Genomic DNA, 23,450 nt, shown 5'->3' with positions numbered 1-23,450 from the left:
GCTAATGTAGTTAAAAGAAAGCTAACGTAATATCTCTTTATTTGACCTTTTCTTTCTCCAGACACTAAACTCTGTGACTCCACACTTGGATGTGGAGGAGTGCAGCATCGCCCTGTTGCCCCGAAACCGAGAAAAGAACCGCAGCATGGACGTTCTGCCACCCGATCGCGCCCTGGCCTTCCTGGTGACGACGGAAGGGGAGAGCAACAATTACATTAACGCCGCTCTGGCCGACAGCTTCCACCAGCAAGCTGCCTTTATCGTGACCCCGCACCCTTTGCCGGGCACCACGGCCGACTTCTGGAGGCTGGTCTTCGACTACGGTTGCACGGCCGTGGTCATGCTCAACCAACTGAATCAGTCCAACTCAGCCTGGGTGAGGTCAAAGAGTCGTCCGTTGTTTTTCCTCCTATGAACTCGGTTGATAAATGTGTCTCACAGGTGACACCGTAGTTTTTCTATCAGTCGGAACTTCTTTTCCGCGCCGTCCTCTGCCATCGTTCCATCTGTGTCTCACTGTGCCCGGGATTAGTTCCTTCATGCCATTTTGTCTAGCTTTGATCCCTGACCACATTGATCTCAAGGAACGACTAGATAACACCCGGCCCACTTTTTTTCTTCCCCCTCCTCAAGTTCCATCTCCGGAGAATAGGCTTTTACTACCCTCCAGCCCCATCTCAGGCTTCTTTTTGTTGGCGCCCCACTTTTTCAATCTCGGCTCATGTTGCATGTCTTCTCCCTCCTCCTCCCTCTTCCTCCTCCTCTGCACTAGCGCCTGTTAGATTTTAATTGTGTTTCATGTCGTCCCGACAACAGAGAAGGAAATCTCAGTCGTGATCAAGATGAAAAAGGTTAAGAAAAATATTGAAAATGTACCGGATAATGAAACGCATGGCGCTTGAAAATAGACACCGCTTTGCTTCTCGCGTAAGATTGCATTTACAAATGAAACACTTATAACTTTGGCATAATCAAACTCGGCTCAGTACAAATTTAAAAAAACATGTTTCATTGTGTCGCGGGCTCACGCTAAATCATTCATCTTGGTCAAAATTGCACCGAGGCAGTGGAAATGTTTAAAACATGTTCAATACATGCAACATGTTGAGTAGGTTGAAATATTTCCATTTTTATCACCTCCCTGTTTAAAATCTATTTGTTTCTTTTTGTGAAAATCGAGTCGTTGCCCCTTTTTTGGCAACTTTAATCACGATACTCTGTTATGAGCGCTGTTGGGGAGTTAATTTGAGGGATTGGAGTTCTCTGCCTTGCTTGCAATCTCATAAAGAACATTACAGCTCCCCAACTCATTCTTCTTCTCTGCTATTATTAACACCAGCCTGCTGTGTCTGGGCACCTCCTGTTGTTCCAGGGGCTCCTATAACCCTTGTGAAAGATGGGCTAGCTTTAAATGCAACGGCATAAAGCAAAAATTCGAGTGTCAAAAACGCCCTTCCACATTGTGTGAATCTTATAATGAGAGCCGAGTCAGAAAAGTCAGTGATTTCACAAAAGATACAGTAAGTTTCAAATCCACCGCAAGTGACGCAATGGTGAAACTTTTTTTCTCAAAACCAGACTTTTTTCTGAAGCGCATTGTGAGCTGCTGCGATTATACATTTCTATTTTCTTCAGAATAGTCTAGATGATTAATATTTTAAATATCTATTTGAGATATTCCGATTGATCAAATTACCAAGTGGAACCAGCTTGATTTGTTTGTTTTGACATGCTATCCAGTCTCAGTCACTTTTTCCCAATGAGGAGAAAATATTCGTTAATTGAAAGGCTGATGTTTTTTTAATGGTCTCTTTTATACGTCTTAACTTTAATCGCCTAAATTCGACTTCTTTTTCACTCTCATGACTTATTGAAGTTATAGCATTCCCGAGAGTGTAAAACATCTTTACTGTCACCGTCAGGACTGTTTGCTTGCATGCACTCACACTTTATTTCTCTTTTTATTAGACATTGGACATTGGACATTTTATTAGCTCACACTTTTAAAAACTTCCTTAGTTCTTTAGTTCCCCAATTTTCTGGTAAGGCACATATTTTTATTTAGAATAGTCTCACTGTTCTCTTTGTATGAGCTTCATCAATTCCACTAACTTCCACTGATGCCAAAGGGAAGGCTGCGCCGCTGTGGGAGTGATCACAGCCGACCAATCAAAGTGCCTCCTTTCATTTAAAATGAATGGAAGCACAGCAGCCCCCAACCTAATTATATATTTGCATTTGTGAACAGTTGCCTAGCGAGCTGCTTTGTACCTAAAAAGCTTCAAAACTGCATTTCTGATTAAACCACCCCTTGTTCTATAATTTGTCCCACTTGTAGCCATGTGTCCAGTACTGGCCCGAACCTGGTCTACAGCAATATGGACCCATGGAGGTGGAGTTTCTCTCCATGTCAGCCGATGAAGATGTCATTACTCGCCTCTTTCGGGTCAAGAACGTCACAAGGGTGAGCATCATCGGGGTTTTAAAAAGAAACGTATGCATTTGTCATGTTGCTCCACTCGCATGTGATAGCTTATTATTCTAACCTTATTATAAATGCATGAGCTGTGGACCATATGTGAGTCATCTCAAAGTCAAAGCATTGTCGGCATGTCTGAGAAGAAGAAAAAAGCTCCAGTCTGAGGGGAATGATTTGAATTTCTATACAACAACTTTGCGTGCGTGTGTGTGTGTGCAAATGTGTGGGTGTGTTAGTGTGAATGCAAAACTTGATGGTGGATTTTTACAGCATTGGTCTTTTCATCTTATCTTGATTTCAGGGGCTTACTCAACAGCATCTCTCAACTTCTATAAATTCATTTTGAAAATACATCCCACAAATTTCTGTGAGGTTATTCATAGACTGTATTATAAAAGTGCTTGGCAACTTTCCAACATGCAAATTCAGGCTTCACATCTTTCTTTTGTGTGAGTGTATATAAAAATTATATATGTATATATATATAAATTATTATAATTATTAATTTATAATATATATATATAGAATTTTTTGATTTTATTTTTTTATATATTGATTTTTAATTTAAAAATGGTCTTTAAGGGAATGTGTTATATTATATTATAATGAATAATTTATATATATATATATATACATATAAATGATTAATTAGAATTATTAATTTTATAATATATAGAGAATTTTTTTATTTTATTTTTTTATTTATTGATTTTTAATTTAAAAATGGACTTTAAGGGAACGTGTTGGATTTGCTCTTCTCTCCCCAAACCAAAATTTTCACCCCTTTCATTATGTTGATGCAGGTTGTGTTTTAGACACAGAAATCTGCATAAACACATGCATGAATTCTGCTCCCTGTCAAGCAATTACAAAAGGCAATCTGCATGCAAGGTGGTCCACCCGGCCAGCTTTTTTGCAAGCGGTGCTACATGCCGTGCCCACGACATCCTGTCTTGATTGCCACCCTCACCTTCTCTATCATCTACCCTTGGTTTGACCCTCTCTTGCCATGGTACTTGCGTCCCACTCATGGACTTCAAGGGGGGGGGAGGCCTTTTAGTGGAGACAGGAGGGACTGGAAGAATTTTGCAAGCATGATGAGCACAGTATGGAGGAAATGCACCGTAAGCACGTGCAGCTTTGAGAGAAGCATATAAGTAGAAGAAAAACAGCCCAGTGTGAGGGCTGTAAAGCAATTCCTCCCTGTGTCATTGATGCCTTTGCAAAGCCAATTTGCATGACTTACAGTTCTCAACTGCTCCTTAAGTGTTAGGTGAGAGTCTTGAGGGCAAGGTTATGAACACACTGAGACCTCCTTCTGTCTCACACACACACATGTGCACACCGCACACACATTTACAGTTGTTGTGCCACTTGCTACTGCAGACTCATATATCTCCCAGTCACTGTGCTGACTGAGCACAGCTGAGAATGCCAGCAGGCAGCCTGGGGAGCGCTCAAACAAAACTAGTAAACGACAAAAAATAAAACACTGATGCAGCTGTAAATACCAGAGCCAAAAGAAATCCTTTGGTTGGTTGGCAAAGGGATTGCAGTGTGACTTGCAATAATATCGCAAACGAGCAATTAAGCGGAAAATAATATCCTTTACCGGTTTGACTTAGGGTAAAATTTGTCCTCTTTTACGTTAAGCATGCAGCAGGATTAAATTGTGACTTTTTAATTATACAGTAGTTAATTTTTGTTGACTTTTTTTAAATTGAATACATTTTCTTATGTCTTTGGAGCAGGTAGTTTAATTTTTTTATACTTTTTTATTTTCTTAAATATCCTGTTTTTAGTTTAATTTTTATTCAATTTAGTATTAGTTTTATTTTTTATAAATATATAAAGAATTTGTTGAGTGTTGTTGTCAATGGCAAGAAAGTAAACTACAACAAATATATACATATATATATATAACATTTAAAAATATATATTTATTTTTAAAAATAATTTAAAAAAATGTATAAAATTTCATTAACTGTTTCATTAAATGTTTTTTCAATTTTAGTTTTTTTTTCCATTTGTTTTCATTAACTATGATAACGTTGGCGTATACTTCAATTGATCGGTTTACCGAATGTAAAACTTCAATTTTCCAGTCCAATTTGTTTTTTCTGTGAAGTAAAAAAGAACATTTTGATTTGTTGCCTGCTGTACAACACAAAAACTCTTAATTGTTTAAAAAAAATTGCTAAAACGTCAGTCAATCCCTATTGGCAGAACCTCGCCGCACCCTAACCCATCCACTCCTCACGCTTCTCCTTTCCTTTCTCATCTTCTAGCTGCAAGAGGGCCAGCTGGTGGTGTGTCAGTTCCAATTCCTTCGCTGGTCGCCATATCGGGACGTTCCCGACTCCAAGAAGGCGTTCCTCAACCTGCTGGCTCAAGTGCACAAGTGGCAAAGAGAGTGTGGAGAAGGCCGCACCGTGGTCCACTGCCTGTGAGTAATCCACCAACGACGAGCTACTCCGAGAATCAACATTGCTAATGTTGTTATTTTGAATCGAATTGCATTGTTTGGTATGCACTCCCCCCCTCCCCCCCCACAACACGCCGCTTAATGAATATGAATGGTCCATCCAGGGCATTGCCAACACATGACACGTTCATCCCCCTCCCGAAAGCGCATCACTCAACGGTGTCACACGGAATTACGCACGACAACGGGGGAAGAGATTATGGAGATCAAATCAATTATGACTTAATAAAAAATGTGATGCTTCTCACTACAGCAAATCCAGGACTGCCACGGCACTGACAACAATTGATTACCCTCCCAATTGCTTTTATTGGTTGCGCCGGCTACTTTTGCTACCTCTGCTGCGTTGGCCTCAGGAGAGTGCAAGTAGATTGTCCTTTAGTACTTTATTGATACAGTGTTAACTTTGTGATGACCAGAGCAATAGGTTGGAGGAAATGCCAGGATGCACTTTTATTTCTTTATTTTCCCCGAAACAGCTTTTACCGAATTTTCTATTAGTGCATCCAGACTGCACTGTCTGGTAGTCTCTTTTAAAGAGGGTCATGTGATAAATTATATTTTGTCTTTCCTATTAGCTCTTTATCTATGGTATCCATATTTGGTAAATTAAATGGGGTGTTTGTTCGACCCCCATGAACTTGTGTTTGATTTCTCCCAAACAGTAAATAAGGCAAAATAGAGCCAATTTTTGTGTAAAATAAATAAATAAATAAATAGATAAATATTAAAAAATAACAATAAGGTGTAAAAAAAATAATTAATAATAGTAATATAATCCAAATTATAATAAAATCATACAACATGTTAAGAAAGCTTGATTTCGACATGGCGTGCTTGTAAATATATATACATGACATGCTTTCAAATTTATAGTCAGTCCCGGGTACTCTGTATATTAATTATTCATAGTTATTCTTCGTACTAATTCATATTCATATTCTTTGTGTTTCAAGACAACACAACATTAAAACTGGATACATTCAGTGATGCAAATTTATTTCAATAAACAAAATGGCAAAGCATGTGTAGTATGTTTTTTTTAACCAGTTAAAGTGTAAGACGAGATTTCTTTTTTTTTTTGTCCCCTTTTTTTCAAATCAAGTCGAGTAGATTATATAAAACCAAGCTGTGGAAAAGGGACAGTTGCTTTGTCTTTTGGAACAATTTCCATGTGGTCTCTCCTCTCCTCCCCAGTAATGGTGGCGGTCGCAGCGGATCTTTCTGTGCCTGCAACATTCTCCTGGAGATGATCCAGTACCAGAACATGGTGGACATCTTCTACGCCGTCAAGACACTTCGCAACTGTAAACCCAACATGGTGGAATCGCTGGTGAGCGTTTGTAAATAAAGCAGTTAGGGCGTTTCACTGTTGTGTCACTTGAGGAATGATTTGGATTTTTTTTTTTTTTTCTCAGGACCAGTATCGATTCTGCTATGACCTCATTCTGGAGTACTTGGACTGCTTTGAAGGGAGATAGCAACTACATGCAGAACAAGTATCCCGCATGTTTGATTTAAGGTCGCCCGGAGGAGCTTCTACGTCACTGCTTGAACCTGCTATTGAAAGAACTGAATGACAAAAAAAAAAATGTGATTCAAAATTTTAACCTTTAATGTACAGCTGTGATTTTTCTTCTTGTGGTGACGTTTTATCTTTTTTAAAAAAAAAATTGTGCTTTCGCCGCTGTACTGAAGCTCTGTTGTGCCAAGGCTTTCTGTAGCCCAAAAAAAAAAAGAAGAAAAAAAAAAAATCTACTATGAATGACAAAATTGACCCGTGTTGTTTGTGAAGTCGGGTCACCTTGGCCGTGGTTCATTGTTTGAGTTAAAAAAGCGTTATCTCTATATGGACATTTTTCTTTTCCCTCCAAGAGCAGTTCATTGTGCTTTTGGCATTAACTAGCATACCATAAACGGCCTTATTCTCTGACAATAACACACGATAAGTTTCGACAAACCGGCCAAGAGATTTTCCAGTCTTCTATTTTTTTCCGTCGTGTGTTGGCCACACAGTTGATCTTTTCCTTGAACTCTTTACTGTTGCAGTGCCAAACCCTACGACTGACTTGAACATTCTTCTGATTTTCTTTTTCCTGCTTTATCTTGATAGATAATCATTCAGTATGTACTTCACTCTGTGATTGTATCTCGCAACCATTTGGAAAGAAAGAGGAGTATAAAAAGTGCTTTCGCCAATTGTAGCAGTTGGATGAAATTATGTGCGCTAGCATTTATGAGGCTTCTGGATTGAGTTGAATTATGGCATTAAGAGTTATTACCATTCACTCTCGCTTAAAATGACTCTCGAGTTTCCTCGAATTGCTAAGATCGACGCCGACATTTAGCATCCTTAACGTTGTTACCGTACATATTGCAACAACTTGAAAAGTTTCTGTAGTGCTTAATAATTTTTTTTTTTTTTTTTTTAATTCGGTGCTAAAATGAAAAACAGATTGATGCCACAGCGTAGTAAAACTGTTTTGAGAAATGCTAACACTGCGGAAGTACTAGCAAGGGTGTCTGAAGTTCATTTTTAAGCACTGTAAAATATCCAAAAGAAAAACATTTATACAAAAAAACACAGCCAATTTTGTGGTCACCGGATAAAATAAAAATTGCAACAACACATTTAGGCCTCTTGCATTCCTAGTAATTTTATACAATTGCCGATAGCGCAGTGGAAAAGTCACTGTACATGTCTGAAATATATTTTTAACAAACATAAATGCACCACGAGGGAATTATTTTCCATTTTCCTGGTATTTTTCTCCAAAGGCAGGAAAATGTTATCTGTGAGCAGCCATTATCATCCATCATCAGCCTTTAAAATGCTCTAGCTAGCATATCTCCCCAAACAGTATAAAGAGCAGCTTTTTCCTGGACATGCCCTAATAGACCCCTGAAAGCCACAGAAAGCTGACAAATGGAAGCCAGGTGGACATTTTGCAGCTGCTCTTAAAAAAAAAAAAAAATGTGCGTACGGAATGATTTCGAAAGGGGAATGAGGTAGCTACTGTTTAGCCAGTGATCAAAACAATCACTGGATTAAAGCAGCAAGTGCCTGAATATTTTTTTGTGGTGGCGTTTGGACGGAATGTGTATATACAAATACTGTACATTGTGAATACTTTGTGAATAGTAAACTATGTCTGCCCATTTGTGACTACTCCATAACCATCAAATTGAATGTCTTGTAAATGACATTTTTCGTCGTTAATTTGCGCTTTTAACAACCACGTCCGTTTGAGTGCAGCATGTTGGACACATTTTCCTAAAAAGATGCTCAAACACCCCCCCGCTGTGCTTTTCAGCAGCTCCTCCCACCATGTGAGTGAAATGTACTTTTTGTCATTCCAAAGCTTTTAATAATGACTGCGCTCCGACTGCCATGTTGGTTCCGTTGACTTCACTTGTTTTCTTGTAGGAACCAATGATACATGACTACTGTGTTTCTGAGCGTTGTGTTTGTGAAGAAAAGTGTGTATTTACATAGAGGTATGGAGAAGGAAGTTTAACAATAAAAGAACAAGATGGCGGAAGAAGAGCTTGTTGTCGATTCAATTTAAAAACAAAAACAAGAAAGAACAGGACATCCTTCTTGCTGTTAGTTTTCGACCCTCCATGTTACTTCTTTCTTGAAGCGCCACTATTTGATCTCCATTTTTTTTAATCTTCCAATTTTCACTTCGGCCAAATGTGAATGCGGGCAATTTTCATCAGGGTAAGAATCAATTTGCTTCTTTGTACTTTAACCTGTACCTATATTTTTATTAAGACATGCGTTTTTACAATTTTTATTTCTGCTCATGCGAGTGTGTGGTGACTCATCCCTTGCCCTCTTTTCAATTAAATTTTCTGATCTCATTATCCCAGAGCAGGTGTGATATACCAAGCAAAACTAGACAGAAAAGAAAATGAAACCCTTTTGAGCAGCAGACTGATTTATAGAATAGTAAAAGCATCTGCTGCCACTCGAAAACATAAGAGCCCTCAGATCTATAAATGGAGCAGATGTGGCAATAAACACCGAGCAGCAGCGTCAATTCTGGGTTTGTCCAAAAGTTAAAGATCAGGTTGCTGATGTATTGGACTTGGATCATATAATCTGCCTCCTACCAGTGTAGCAAGGTGACCATCCTATCCCCGCCCCAAGATAAGCAAACCCCAAGGACACAGAAGCCAAGGAATTACTGGGAATCCAACACCGAAAATCCAGATCCCAGAAAATCCACCAGAGTAACACTTCTAAGCCAAACAGTGGGCAGGCCCAGAAGAACCAACAGAAGTCCCATCAGCCCAACCTCTTCATGTCTAATCAAAACATATCATTATACTCAATGGGAATTTATTTACCGTATTTTCCGCACTATAAGGCGCACCTAAAAACCTCCAATTTTCTCAAAAACCGCCCTATAATCAGGTGCGCCTTATATATGGACCAATATTGAGCCACTACAGCAGGCGTGTCCAAAGTCCGGCCCGCGGGCCAAATGTATATATCTGATATATGGACAAAGTTTTAAAATGGACCATTCATTAAAGGTGCGCCTTATAATCCGGCGCGCCTTATAGTGCAGAAAATACGGTACCCAAACATTTTTGAAGCTGTAATTTTAATACAGTGATATTTTTCATAACATCAGATCAATCCCACTTAGCAACAGTAGTTGTAAATGTGAGTCTCTATATGCCGTGTGACATTTCCACCTCATGCGTGACTGAACAGGATAAGCCGTGAAAAGCGATTGGATTGAGTGCTCACAATGGAACAGTCTATCCCCAGAAAAAAAAAAAAAACATTACCACCCGTCTATTTATCACGTCTTAAATCAACTGATGTGATTTAGGGAGGAATCTAACAATATTAATAAAGGACAAATAAATACAATTATGTTGACATAAGTCAGCATTGTCCCCTGTTCCAACCTCTCATCTACAATTCCATTCATTCTTCTCTCCCTCGCTATCTTTTTAGCGAAAGGTGACACCAGTCCAGAGGCTTCGTCTTTCTCTCAGCCACCGCAGTGTTGAATAATGCAGCACTCCTGACAACCTGATCCAGTCTTTAGTGGGGAGACAAGACCGATTAATTAGAGGACTAGACCACCCAGTGTCAGCTCCGAGACAGTGCAGGTCAGGTGGCTTTATATGCATGTGCCCTTCACATGACATTTTACCTGCAAATACACTACGTGATTGATTCAATCTGACCTCGCTGAAAACTTTTATCTATTTAATGTCGGCGAGATTTTTCTCCATTTCTCCATTCCACCTGAAGAAAACTATTAGGTCATGAAATCCTTTGCAACGTGTTCCATCATCCTTAACCGCTCATCCTTGCCCCTTGGTTTAAATTAGCAAGTAATTGGAATCTTATCATTTAATTCCGACGGTGTAACAAATTGTCCCGAGCGAGTTAAGTTATCAGCGGGCTGAGATCCAGCTGAGCTTTGTCATTCCTCTTCCGAGCTCGTGTTCTTATAATTCCTCGTCCGGGGCGAGATGGATGTCGATCGTTGTTGGCTTCCCTGCTGAGTTTTCAAGCTATGCACACTCTCATGAGACACGTCTTCAAAATGGCAGCGAGGGCCGAGAGCTAGCGGTGCCAGCTGGCGTTGCTAAAGTTGGCGAGATAGGACCAAACTTTGGAACTGACGATGACTTGTTGAAAAATATAGCTGAAGAGACTTTGTGTAGAAAAGCGATACTATTGCAAAATGTTTAAGCTGACCAATAAATAAAAAATTAGCATAATGCTGAAAGGACGAGTGCTGAAATACATACAAATATTTGTTATATTTACAGTGTAAACTATTTCGTATTAGCATTGGGATGTATAACTGGAGTGCAAGTAAACAATCTTTTTATAAGATGTAGTGATGCTGCACAAAATGATGCGAGCAAAGTACATTTAAAGGTCCTGTCCTACATTAACTAAGATCTAAGAGTGGAGGGTAAGCTAGCAAACATTTCATTTAGTGCAGAAACATAATAAATATTTGAAACGGTCAATGAATAAATTCAACGCAGTCGAGTATAAGTTTTTTCTTTTTATTGTCAGCAGAAAGTAATTTTCTGAAATGCTTTGGTGTGAACATCTTGAGCCGTTTATGTTTTAGCACTGAATGAGCGCTTAGTACACAACAGACTGCTGTTCTCTGAAAATAAATCAATTTGTGTTGTTTTCAGTGTGAAAACACATCAAATGTTGTCCAACAGTCCGGCTGCTCTCTATGTGACAGTCAAACAACAGGTGGCTCCCGTATCGTGGTCAGCAGAGCGAGGCAAGTAGCGGCGCTGGCCAGATGGAACCGTCCGCCATGTTTTTTTCTCGTCCACCATCGGAGGAGCTCTTCGCTCCGGTCACTAAAAATCATGGATGATGTGAAAATTCCACCCTGTTCCTGTTCTCAAGGGCCTCCATGGAAATGTTCTTGATGGGAGCTTGACAACATGAACCACTTGTAGGTTGCGGTCATAAAGCGTCACTCTGCTGCCATCAATGTGAAGAATGGTCCTATCAAAAAAAGGTCAGCTATCGCCGGGACTGGTTTATCCTTCACTTTATTTAGAGCAGAAAAAGGAGGCTAGTAGCAATGACTAACATCCATCTTATTTCATAGCGAGCCTTGACAAACATCAACAAGCACGGGATATTTGAATTTATTTTCCACCAAAGACGAGGACCATAAAATATTGTGATCAGAATTACATATTTGTCAAAAGTATGCAGAATTTCAGCAAGACATTTTCAGAACTTATCTGATGGCCCACTAGCTGTACTTTCCTCACCCCCGAGATAAACTATAACTGGATTATCTCCTTCAATCAGCAGACCGGCTTCTTCATGGTGGCTTTCTAAGTGTCCTCACTCACCCCTTCTCCTCCTCCACTTGTGATTTCCCTTTGTCCTCCAGCTGTTTTGAGAACATGGCTACTGGAGGACTGTTGTGTAATGGATCAAACCATCTGAGTTTGTAAGGGGGTACTACAGTTCAGTCCACAATGGACGTCCTTGGGTGCCACTTGGCCATGACCGACTCCAAACCTCACTCATGTCTTCGTAGTGTGTCCTGATGTGTAACAGCTCCTTTGCAGTGAGCACTTTAACGTTTTATACCAAATCTGTTTATTGTACAGATTTTTTTTTTTGCTTTGTAGTGGTTCATTACTCTTGAGCATCATATATTTTCAAACGTTAATATTTAAAAAAAAAAAAAAAAAAGAAATCCCCCAATAACCACCATTAATGTTTATAATGTTCACTGATGTGCCAGTGATGTAGCGGGCCTATTAATTTGCAGAATTTACATAATCTAAAATAAGATTTAAATAAATAATAATAATGTAAAAAAAATTTAAGAAAATTATATTTGCAGGTAATTCTTGTTAATCTCACATAGTTTTTTTTTTTTTTACGTAATTTCCAATACTATCACAAGCCAGCTCAGCTTTACCTTTAGAAGTTTTACCAGCGCATTTGACATTGTTCACCACTTCAGAAACGCTTTGTTCCTTCCTGTGTGTTTTAAGTGTGAGACACAAAGAACTAATTCTGCTTTGGTCATTTGAAGAGCAAAAAAAATGCTTAGAAAAATTAAGAGGGGTCAAATCCAGGTCAGTTGCTTCCAATCAACCGAGCCGACAGGTGAACAAGCTCCTCCCACCTCTCACCCCCTGAGAGTTTGCTTCTTTACCTTCTTGTTGATTATAAGCACATGTGTCTAAAGCCAAATGTAGCATGGTGTTTGCTTTCTGGACCTGGATTTGAAACCTGCATATTTTTTTTTAGATGAATACTGGCTAGTATTTGGACATGCAAATTATTTTACCCAGTGTTTTATTGGATGTATCAATGCAACACTCGGCCAACTTCCATTTTCAAGATGGCCACACATGTGGAACTACCTTCACCTCCTGCAAAAAAAAAAAACATTCTGGAAAATGAGCTTGAAAGATAGAGAGAAGACTCCAAAAGTAAGTCATTCTTTAGCTTTGGTGTCAGTGCATTTGCATTTTAATATAAGTGAATGGTATTTATGATATTTCATGATGTATTGATGGTTTGCATGGATGTTTGATTTATTCAGTGCCATATAAATCTCCCAAATATACCCCCCTAATATTTTTTTGCAGATATAAATCGTAAAAATGATCTCCTACAAAAAAATTAAGTTAAATAGTCATATAATAATGTGTGATTTTAAGGATTTTTAAGAAGTTAGTCAATTTATGTAAAGTACATCTGTACTGCCAATTCTATCTTCAGTGTTATCATGACACAAAGTTGTTGATATTTGGTTCATTAAAACAAACCGAGGTTCAGCTCATTTTGTGGTTTTGCTCGTCTCTAATTCGTGAGAATCGAATAGCGATAATATTATAAAAACTTGGTTGCTTGGCTTCATTATTTAAACAAGCTGTGGAGGAGACACAACAAGCCTAATTATGTTAGTTATAAGCACCATAAAGTGGAAATATTGCCTTTTAATTGGACAGCGACAATGTGTTTGCCGCTCGCATGGTTTCCGAACACGCATGTAAAAAGTTCTCACTTTCGCCACTCTTCATAAATCACACTTTGAACTCAACTTTCTTCACAAAACATTTCCACAGAAAACCCGTACATGTCCTTTTTTTTTTCATCATCTTGTCTGGTGGGTTTGAGAGGAACTTGGTTTCAAATTGGTCCGCAGCTTTATGAGTCCTGTCCTAGGAGAGGCAGGAGCTGTGCCACGGTTTGGTCTTTTAGAAACTTGAACCTAATTGCACTGAAGACAGAACCATTTGTCTTTATTTGTCTCTGTGGCTTTTCCATTGAAGACTTGCCAGGGCAATGGACATGATGTAAGGGCAGACTTCAGAGCTACTTGAAGGCAGCCATTAACTTTTGTTATATGGTTTTAGTTTGTAAGAAACACTTCACTGAACATGCTTTGTTAAAACTAATCAACCACATCTCATCTGCATTAGATAAAAAATATTCCCCTTGTTGTTTTTCTTGAGCTAAGCTAAGTCAACCATAAAATTCTCATTTCAAAACTTAGTAGATATGGAATTCAGGAAATTGCCAGGGAGCAATTTGTGGATTTGAATGGTGTTTTAAAAAACACATTTATAATTCACTTTGAGGTATCACAGGGATCAATCTTTGGCCCTTTATTGTTTTTAATTTACATTAATGACTTGCTAGTTGTCTGCAACTCTCATCCTCCTTTAATATTTTCTGATGCCAATTTTGTAGTTGTTGTCGAGGTCATTAAATCTCATATTGAATGTATAAATAGTGAATTATCAGATGTTTTTAATTGGGGTGGCAAGGGTATCTCGGGGGAACTGCAAAACATTTTCTTTTTTTTACAAACTCCCCAAATTCTTCAAAAAAAAATGCTGATAAAGATTATTTACTACATGGTGGATGGGTGGAAATCAGAAAATATCCAAGAGGATTAACTAGCCTGGCACCTTGGGGATATTATATCACATATATTTCTTGTGAAAAATGAAGTGAGTCTGTTCTGAAGCAATACTCAAAGGTAGCTTTCTTTACAGCTTCACTGCGGCATATCTATCTCCGTGTTTGATGCTAATTTGCTGGAATGAGACAAAATGGTGAACAATGTTGAACGGTGTTTTTATTTTATCTTATTGGACTTGACATGTTTTTTTTTTCTGGGTAATTACCAGGGATGAGTAAATTGCAGCTGGGATAGAAGTTGCGATATCACTCGGTGATATTTTTCTTGTCTTCTCTTGATAAATCTACTTATAATAAATTGATGTCTTAAGGGGCTTCATTGCCAATCTGCTGTGCGTTTCTGTCGAATTCTTGGGCGCAAGTTTATCATTGATGTTTGTTTCACTTTCAATTTCGGTCTCCTTGGCAGGCTTCAGCGGCTTTGACCAATGGGGCTTCTTCACTATTAAATGAAATGCACACAGACAACACAAATTCAATGAATCCTGTCTGACAACAGAGGTGTACACACGATGCTGATAATGCTGTGTGTGTGTGTGTGTGTGTGTGTGTGTGTGTGTGTGTGTGTGTGTGGTGGGGGGGCTCTATTTCACACATGAATGCATGTCCACATCAGAGCTCTAGGAAAAAGTAGTTTTGTTTGACAGGCTGAAAGTCTCTCTGTGATTCCGGACAGGGCAGAGATCACGATGCTGATGTGATATTGCAGCCACGCTTTTTTTTGTCTCACAAAGATCCTCACGAGTGCCAAAGAAGATTTTCAATATGATGAGAAAAGTTGGAAATAAAGGCTTGAAGACCTAGGGCAGAATGCATACGAACTTACCGTATTTTCCAGACTATAAGGCGCACCGGACTATAAGGCGCACCTTCGATGAATGGCCTATTTTAAAACTTTGTCCTTATATAAGGCTCACTGGACTATAAGGCGCACCATTAATGCATCATGTCAGATTTTTAATCCAAATCAAATTATTCTCCATTTTATCTTTTTATTTCAACTTCAGACGCAACAAATTACTTTATAATCACAAAATAATTATCCATAGTGTCTTTGATTCATGATTCATAATCTTCAGCGGGTCACTTATGATTGATTTCATGACACAATGCTTCGGGCCAGTTTCAATTTCGGAATTTGGTCCATATATAAGGTGCACCGGACTATAAGGCACACTGTCGGCTTTTGAGAAAATTTTAGGGTCTTAGGTGTGCCTTATAGTCCGGAAAATACGGTACCGACTGTTCTGTTAATTCAGGGGAGTCGTGATGTGATGAACGTAAACAAATTGTGAATATCACTGGTCAATTGCAAATTTTAATCACATTTCTTTATTTGTCCCAAAACTTTTTTTTTTTACCTCAGACTTCAAATATGCCCCCCCCCCCTCTAAGTATATCATGTTTTATTTTAATAATTCAGTTTGTCATATAAAAGCTTGCACAGTATGGAATTCACCATGTGTTATAATTCATAGCTATGACCACCTGCTTCTTGGAAAATCTCATAAGATCTTATAGTACCGCTTTGGGTGGCATGGAATGTGATGGATGAAGTTTCATGGGAGTTACGTGAAGGGCTGACACATGGGAACGCATTCTTTAAAAGTCTGGGTGTTGTCATCTGCGACCCCCACCCGCCATTACAAGAGAGAATTTATTTTCAAGGCATACAGTGGAAAATTAAAAAAGTATCAATATCTGTAATTGAATTGGTTGTTGTATTTTTCCCCATCTTCCTGTGAGGTTTCATTTTTGGGGAGGCCTTTGTAAAAACTGCTGTTTAGAGATTGTTTGCAGTTGCAGCTTTGCACTTCCAACTCAGTTCCAGAGGAAAGGAAAAGCAATTCCATGCTTGGGCCGCAGTGAATCCGTCTCTGTCAGTTCCGCTGCTTGATGCCCTCAAATCACATTCCCCCTTCCTTCCTTCCACTTTCCCTGCCGCTCTGTGATGGTAGAGCGTCGGCAGGGAAGTGTAATGGGGAGGATGTGCGTTACATGCTCCCTCTCCCCATAGCATCCCTCGTGGTGTCACTCGCTTCTGTTCCCCGGCACTTGCAATTTCCCGCTCGGCAAAGGAAGTCTGTATTTAACGCGAGACTAGTCAAGCCCGCAGTTATATTACACCTCTCGATCATGCTAACTGTGATAACTTTATACGGATACGCTCGTCTTCAAATGGTTGTGTTAGCGCTAATCCTGTATGTGAGGTGTAGAAATTGCTTTGAGATGCCGTTGCTGGGCTGAAACATTCAAAAGCATTCTCTTTGAATGGACTAAGATTGTAAACAGTAAATTCCAAATTGGGGGTTTACGGAAATAGAGCGCTAAGCTGTTGAGCGTGATTTGCTAGCATCCACACAGCAGGAGCTAAATTGCCTGTTCACTCACTCGAATAGGTACGGGGCTGTTATATTTAAGTAGCATTTTGCGCTTTAGCTAGCCGCTGGTTTTCATGAAAGAAAATTTAGGAAAGCCCCGGATAAAGTTTAGTCTCAGTATGCTAAAATGACCCAAACGCATTAGAGTGAAAAAGAAGTCGGTCGACTGCTAGCTTGAAAATTGGATTGTCGAATTTTGTTGGTATTTCAAAGAAATGTTAATGAGAGAAATGATTCTCCCCATGGCTTCTTATTATGAACCCATCCAGCTGGTTCAGCTTTTATTACTTTATTTTTTTTAAGTGAGATCAGAGTTTCGTGTTACGTTATCTTTTGTAACAGTCTTTTGTCGAGTGTCGCCACATGAACTCATCAGTCTGGCTCACAAGTGAAGCTTTAAGCTTGGCATTTTTAATATTTATTTCCCCCCACTATCTCCCAGAACTGCACCTCACTATCTCGACTCCTTTCCTCGATGGCCTAAAAATGGTTGTTTTGCCTTTTTGTAGAAAACAGCGACACATCATTTTTGAAAGTGATGAAGCCTCACGACAAAATGATTGATGAAGCCATGTTGGGTGGGGAAAAATAATGTTCTGGACCGTTAATTTCACCAAGTCAAGGAAGCGGCCCCAGACTGTCAACACAGGAAATGAGTGGGATTTATCTCAAGCCTGGTGTCCTGGCCCTCTCCCGCTGCTTGCATTTGGGGCAATCGTCGTAATGGCTTTCACAGGAGGGACTACAATACGGGTGTTCTTCAGCTTCATAACAACCAATCACGTTGACTATTGATGTTATGTTGTTGTGCCAGAAAGAACATTAGGATGTCAGAAATACATGATTACGCAGTGGTAGGCACTTTATTTCGCTTGTTGTGGTACACGCACACAAATGCACGGAGTCAATCAGCCATTTTGAATCGGCAAAGATTCTATCACACTGTGCAACACAAAAGCTTTTTGCCATAATAGGACGCCCGTGCAGATTTAGACATTTAAGATCCAACGTGAGAGTGTGCAGCAGGTGTCACAAGGTGAGCACAGCCACCTGACTAATGCGTACATTTGTGTATTCAGTGGCAAACAAGGTTATCAGCGTGTACGCAGCCATAATAATCCCGCCGCGGCATTGAAAGCTCTGAGAAGAAGTGTAAATCACAGCAACAAACAACATAGACTACTTTGTTATCCACAAACGTGAACTGTGGCTCTCTAGGAGCACAAGGCCAGAATATTTTCATATTTGCTTCCACACATATTTGCGTCTTTCTCTTTGCATATTATCGTTTGGACGTCTGTCATCAGAATTTTTTCTAATTCAGTATAAAATGGAAAGATTTTTCGCAGTTGATCAATACTGGAGAAAAAAAAATCTATTAAGAGTCTTCTGTTTTATTTTATATTTTACTTTATTGATGGACACTATCTGTGTCTACATTATTCAAGGTGCCAGATCAATTTTAAATTCTATATGGGGTTAGGTTGTGGAGTTCGTATATGAAATACGATCCGGTCATTCAGCACTTTATCGATTCCGGGAAGACAAAGGCAAGCACGTTCACTACATTTTTATTTCAGTGTGTCTTGCTCAAAGTGATTTATGCAGCTTTTATGTTTTCATCAATGTGGCTTGGATTGTTTGTGCAATTTGTAGTGAATTGTTTTTCATGATTAGCCGGACTTGTGGATGGGGTGGAAAGGATGTTTTCATTTGGAAATGATCAATAATCCGTCCAGCTAATTTACCGTGTATATAATTTGTCTTAATTAGGATCAAGGGCAGTTGTGGTTTATTACTTCGGCCATATTCTGGATTGGTCATATCAAAAATACATACTGACCAAATGACAATTTAGTCTTCAGTTAACCAACAAGCATTATTTTAATAAAACCAAAACAACTGGAAAACTCCAGCAATGGTTCAAACCCAGATTATCAGATTGCAGGGCAAACATGCTAACCACTATCACAGTGCTTGATGGAAAGTTTAATAAAAAGAAAGCAAATTAGCTTTTAGTAAGAAGCAACTTTAACATGAATGCACCTTTCAAGTGAAAGAAATGTGAGCAACACCTTTTGAAGGTTCTGATAGAAATTGGTTGAATCTCAGAATGTTCTATTATTTTCTTTTCAGATGGAGGCAAATTAGTATGACTGCAGAGAAGGAAATTACACAGCTGCTCTTGCATCACTGTTGATACTCTATAAAGCCATTTGCAGTTTAGTCACAGTGAGCGTTCTCGTTCTGATGCCGCTTTTGCATTTCTTACCTGCGCGCTGTTATTATTCAGGCTCTTTAAACCAGGGGGAAATGATTAGCTGAACATTATTATGCATATTTAGTGTAGGCAGAAGTCACATTTTGATACTTATAAGAACATGTTTTCAGATGTCAAAAGATTTTGCCGTACTTTTTCTCTGTACAAACCTGTATTTTCCGCACTATAAGGCGCACTGGATTATAAGGCGCACCTTCAATGAATGGCCCATTTTAAAACTTTGTCCATATATAAGGCGCATCAGATTGTAAGGCGCACTGTTGGCGTTTGAGAAAATTGGAGGATTTTAGGTGCACCTTATAGTGCGGAAAATACGGTATGTGAAAACCAGTAGTTGATTCTGTCTCCGATTCAAATGGCGTTTTTATGTTCTATAGTCTTGTATACATAGAGCCACACTCTGATGTTTGTGCTCCATGACAGCAAGAGGAGAAGTGATGTGATTCAACACGCATTGCCCTCATGACACTTCCTCAAGTCTCATACATCACTGTCACAGGAGAGAGGTGTGAAGGAATCATACACCCACTCACCGAGCTTCCAATAAATCTTCCTGTGAGGTCCAGCAGGACCTAAGTTTTCATCAGGGTCAAATGTTGCTAGGTTTATTCTTCAGGACGTTAATGGTGTTTTCGGTGAAACTTGTTGCTGTGTCTTTCGCTGTCATCTGTCTGCTTATAGATCTTCACAAAAGTCAACATTTACGAAAATTACGATTATGCTCAGTCGTCATTGGCGGATGTATTCCGCCTAAGCAAAAAAGACGAGCCAGATGCTAAAACATCTGTGTGTTTAATTCAGTCGCAGACAAGTCCATATGGGAATTCTCCTTTGCTGCGACTGAGAAATAATTTAGCCCTTATTATGCATCGTTTTCACACTGTCTTCAGTCTGCTGGTGGCTAAAGGTAAACACCCGCGTCGTGGTAACATATGGTGGCATTCAAACATAACCGGAACTAATAATGAAGCAGCATTTTTAGAAAACGCTGAGTCACTAACATCACTTTCTCACATTATAAATTAAGATGTTTTGTTTTTTTCATGCCTGAAAAATCGGGCACCATAATGATGTCATAGAAAGGTGACAGATGTTAGTTACCATTTTAGAAGATACATACTTGACTCAATAGGCATCACTATGATACGATGTATGACGCCGATACTAATATTTTGTCTTACCGATACTAATAATTAGTCATAAATAACAGGTATAGTTTTCTCTCCATAAAAGAAAAGAAAATTACTTTGAAAGTCACTCAGATAATAGGGGTCATGCCAGTGAGCAAATAAATGATTGCATATCAAGAGGGACATAGCAGCCTGACAAGCAGCGTCACAGTACAGAGAGCAAAAATGCCAAATGCACTCGCCTCATTAAGTCACTTTGAGTTGGGATGCAATCTGTTGCAGCGGTAGTGTGCGTCAGCTCCCCCACATTTAATCAAAATTGCAAACAAGGGGTCAGAGAGCCACTGTTATCTGGGACATGACGCAATTTTATTGTTACACTCGTCATTCATGTCAATGAAATTAATATTTTTTAAAAAAATGCAAAGCAATATTTGTGTCATGCAAAATTAATCAGTGTTTTTTTTTTCTTTCTTGCAACACAACATTGATTATATTGCGCTAAATATTAAATGAAAGATTACGTCTTGATTTTTCCTCACTATTGGGGGACGCACAACGACATAGAGCGGACGCACAACGACATGGAGCGGACGCGTCATTCATGCACTTGACATGTTCAAATACCAGTCAGTGTTGCTTTCTTCCAAGTTCTCTCTATTAAGTATCCAAGTTGTCAAAGTTAAATCACTGTAGTTGAGTGAGTGACCTTTAAACGCTTGAGGTGACGCCCACGCCGCCTCTAACATTTACTGCACTTGTGTGCTTGACAAACGGAAGTCTCTTAGCAATAGTGCTGTGCTAGAAATGGATTGTAGTCATTCACTTGCTTTGATTTTTTTTGTTGTTGTTTTTTTGGGGACACTGAACAGATCCAAGGTAATTTTTGGATTCTTTTATGTCAGCCACAATGCATGCAGGGGAGCTGTGAAAACATGTTTGGGAGGAAATCTTAGATAAGGCCATTGAAGATGAATCACACACACTCGCAGGAAGTTCACAAAAATTCGGACACTATCCTGGCTAGTTTTATAAGATTATAGGTTTAATCATTTTCGACTAGGAATAATAATTAAAAACAGTGATGAAGCAGTTTCTTCTAATTGATTGATTAACATTACAATGGACGAAATGTTATTAGCACATTTATATGGTCGGATTGGTGATTACCATGTTGTACAATTATGCTAAAACTCATCAGTAAAGTATCGTAATATCATAAATATCTCCTACAGAGAATTAGAGATTCAGTCAAGAGCAACGTGATGTGTATAAATTTGAATATGAGATGAATTCCAAAGCCAAGAGGTCAGCATGGAACGTTGGGTGAGATCAATTTGATCGCTGTTAAAACACTAATGGCTCAGGTAGATTAGAGCTGTGCTCTTAAATAAATTCACTCTCATGATGTTTTGCCTATGTTAAAATGAGTTTTATGCGAGGTAAAATGGAATATGGTAAAATAAAGTATGTACAGTACAAATATCTGTCCAAAATGTATTTATGCTAATGCCGTTGTTTAAGTGAGCTTGGGCATTAATATTAAGATTCATCATAATACAGTAATGAGAGCACTTATATGTGCTAAAATTGGATAGAAAAATAAGTTGTATTGCTCCTTTATTATGCTGCTTCTAATTCTCCACACAGGCAACTTTCTTATCACACTTTTTCAGCTGTCGTCCACCGAGACGGTCGCTGCCCTGCCTAGTCGGCGCCTCTTGATGCCTCTAATTATTCCTACTTATAATTGTATTTATTTTGTTAACTTCTTGTAACAAGTCCACATTTACTGATCTCTAACTCGTAAATAGTGAAAATTTGATAGATTTTTTTTTTTAATATTTAATGAACGGAGTCTAAAAATAATTTCTGCACAAAAAACAAAATTTGCCATCACTTTTAAAACATTTTAAAACAATAATGCGTATATATTTTTTTTGTTACACTCAAGTGTTCCCTACCTCCCCAAACAATATAGCTGATGAAAATCTATCGATCCCTGTAAAAAAATAAAAAAATAAATAAAAAATCCTGCCCATCTGTACACTGAATGAGCAAACATTCCGGGAAAAGCTCATCAATAATACGATTCTAATTTTCTCCCGCCATTGTTTTACGAGGGTCTGCGGCTATCTCTGCCTCGGTGCTGAGTGCGCCCTGAGGGTCTGAACCATTACGATGTGTTTATACGGCCTCACCTCAATTACACCACCTGCATGTTCAAGTTAAACAAACCAACTACTTTAATTATCACGTGTGCACGCAAACACATGGCTGTCAAAATCACTCAAGCACCAAATGTGTGTCAATCATAGCTGAAGAATAAAAATGGAAAAAAATACAACATCTGAAAATGTGTGATTCGGAGGTTGGCTTTCACCCAGACTTATTTTCCTTACCTTATTCCAAATGCACTGCACATGTCTTAGCTATAATAGGATGGAAGCAGCCTAAAAGGAGCATTTCCTACTAATATAATTCAGTCTCACCCTGAAAGACAAATTCTCCTCTGTTTGAATGAAGGCAGAAGACCAGTCGTCGGAGTTCACCACTGAAATAGCCAGTAATTTTATTTTTCTACTAAAGTTACCCAGAAAGGGCAACAAAGATGCCATTAAACCTTATCAAACATCCAAAGATAATAACACCAATTTCTGGAAATTTTATTAGATTTGAATGTTTATGCTTCAAAAGACTAAAATATACACACACATGCATACGTACGTCTTTGGCATTCACCAAAGAGCGATTATTTCCGATATGGATTTTAGCATGAAGCATGCTTGATTGGACTCCCAGAATGCATACATGTCACCATTCCGAGGGAACATGCTTCCAGCTCGCATTTCCACACCATTTGGCTGTCAAGTAGTGGCCTTTTAAAGTCTTGTGAGACGTATCATAAATGACTACAATCACAGTGGTTCAAACCAAGAGTACTTGGACTGCAAGTGTGAAAGGTCACCAATCGTAATTCTGTAGCTTTTGACAGTAGTTCAAAACAATGATTCACAAACCGGAGTGTCGTGGCAGATCATCAGTATGCGCTACAGGAGATGAACCCATTTCATTTGTATTTTAGTTTTTCTATCTATGCCAGTATCATATAGTGATGGGCAGAAAAAATTACATGTACATGTTTTCCCATTATATTATTATTATTATATAATATTATATAATTATATAATATAAATTATGATATTATATACT

At 38.7% G+C, this 23,450-nt stretch overlaps 1 protein-coding gene and 1 long non-coding RNA gene across 5 annotated transcripts in view; both read left to right on the top strand.

The window, feature by feature from the left end:
• The window catches only part of ptprub (protein tyrosine phosphatase receptor type Ub), a 118,942-nt gene extending 110,433 nt beyond the window's left edge, over positions 1-8,509 (top strand). For all 4 annotated transcript variants that reach the window (XM_049731172.2, XM_049731171.2, XM_049731170.2 and 1 more), the window contains 5 exons: positions 62-376; positions 2,339-2,464; positions 4,768-4,925; positions 6,162-6,297; positions 6,383-8,509. In XM_049731172.2, coding sequence (XP_049587129.1) covers positions 62-376; positions 2,339-2,464; positions 4,768-4,925; positions 6,162-6,297; positions 6,383-6,445 — 798 coding nt within the window. In that variant the 3' untranslated portion in view covers positions 6,446-8,509. The remainder of the gene's footprint in view (positions 1-61; positions 377-2,338; positions 2,465-4,767; positions 4,926-6,161; positions 6,298-6,382) is intronic.
• Positions 8,510-12,377: 3,868 nt separating this feature from the next.
• The window catches only part of LOC125975608 (uncharacterized), a 35,987-nt gene continuing 24,914 nt past the window's right edge, over positions 12,378-23,450 (top strand). The window contains exon 1 of the long non-coding RNA XR_007483978.2: positions 12,378-12,944. This is a non-coding gene — a long non-coding RNA (uncharacterized lncRNA). The remainder of the gene's footprint in view (positions 12,945-23,450) is intronic.

This window comes from Syngnathus scovelli, chromosome 9, assembly GCF_024217435.2.
Source record: "Syngnathus scovelli strain Florida chromosome 9, RoL_Ssco_1.2, whole genome shotgun sequence".
NCBI lineage: Eukaryota > Metazoa > Chordata > Actinopteri > Syngnathiformes > Syngnathidae > Syngnathus > Syngnathus scovelli.
The sequence above is the reverse complement of the archived record's forward strand: the minus strand, read 5'-3'. Positions and strand labels throughout refer to the sequence as shown.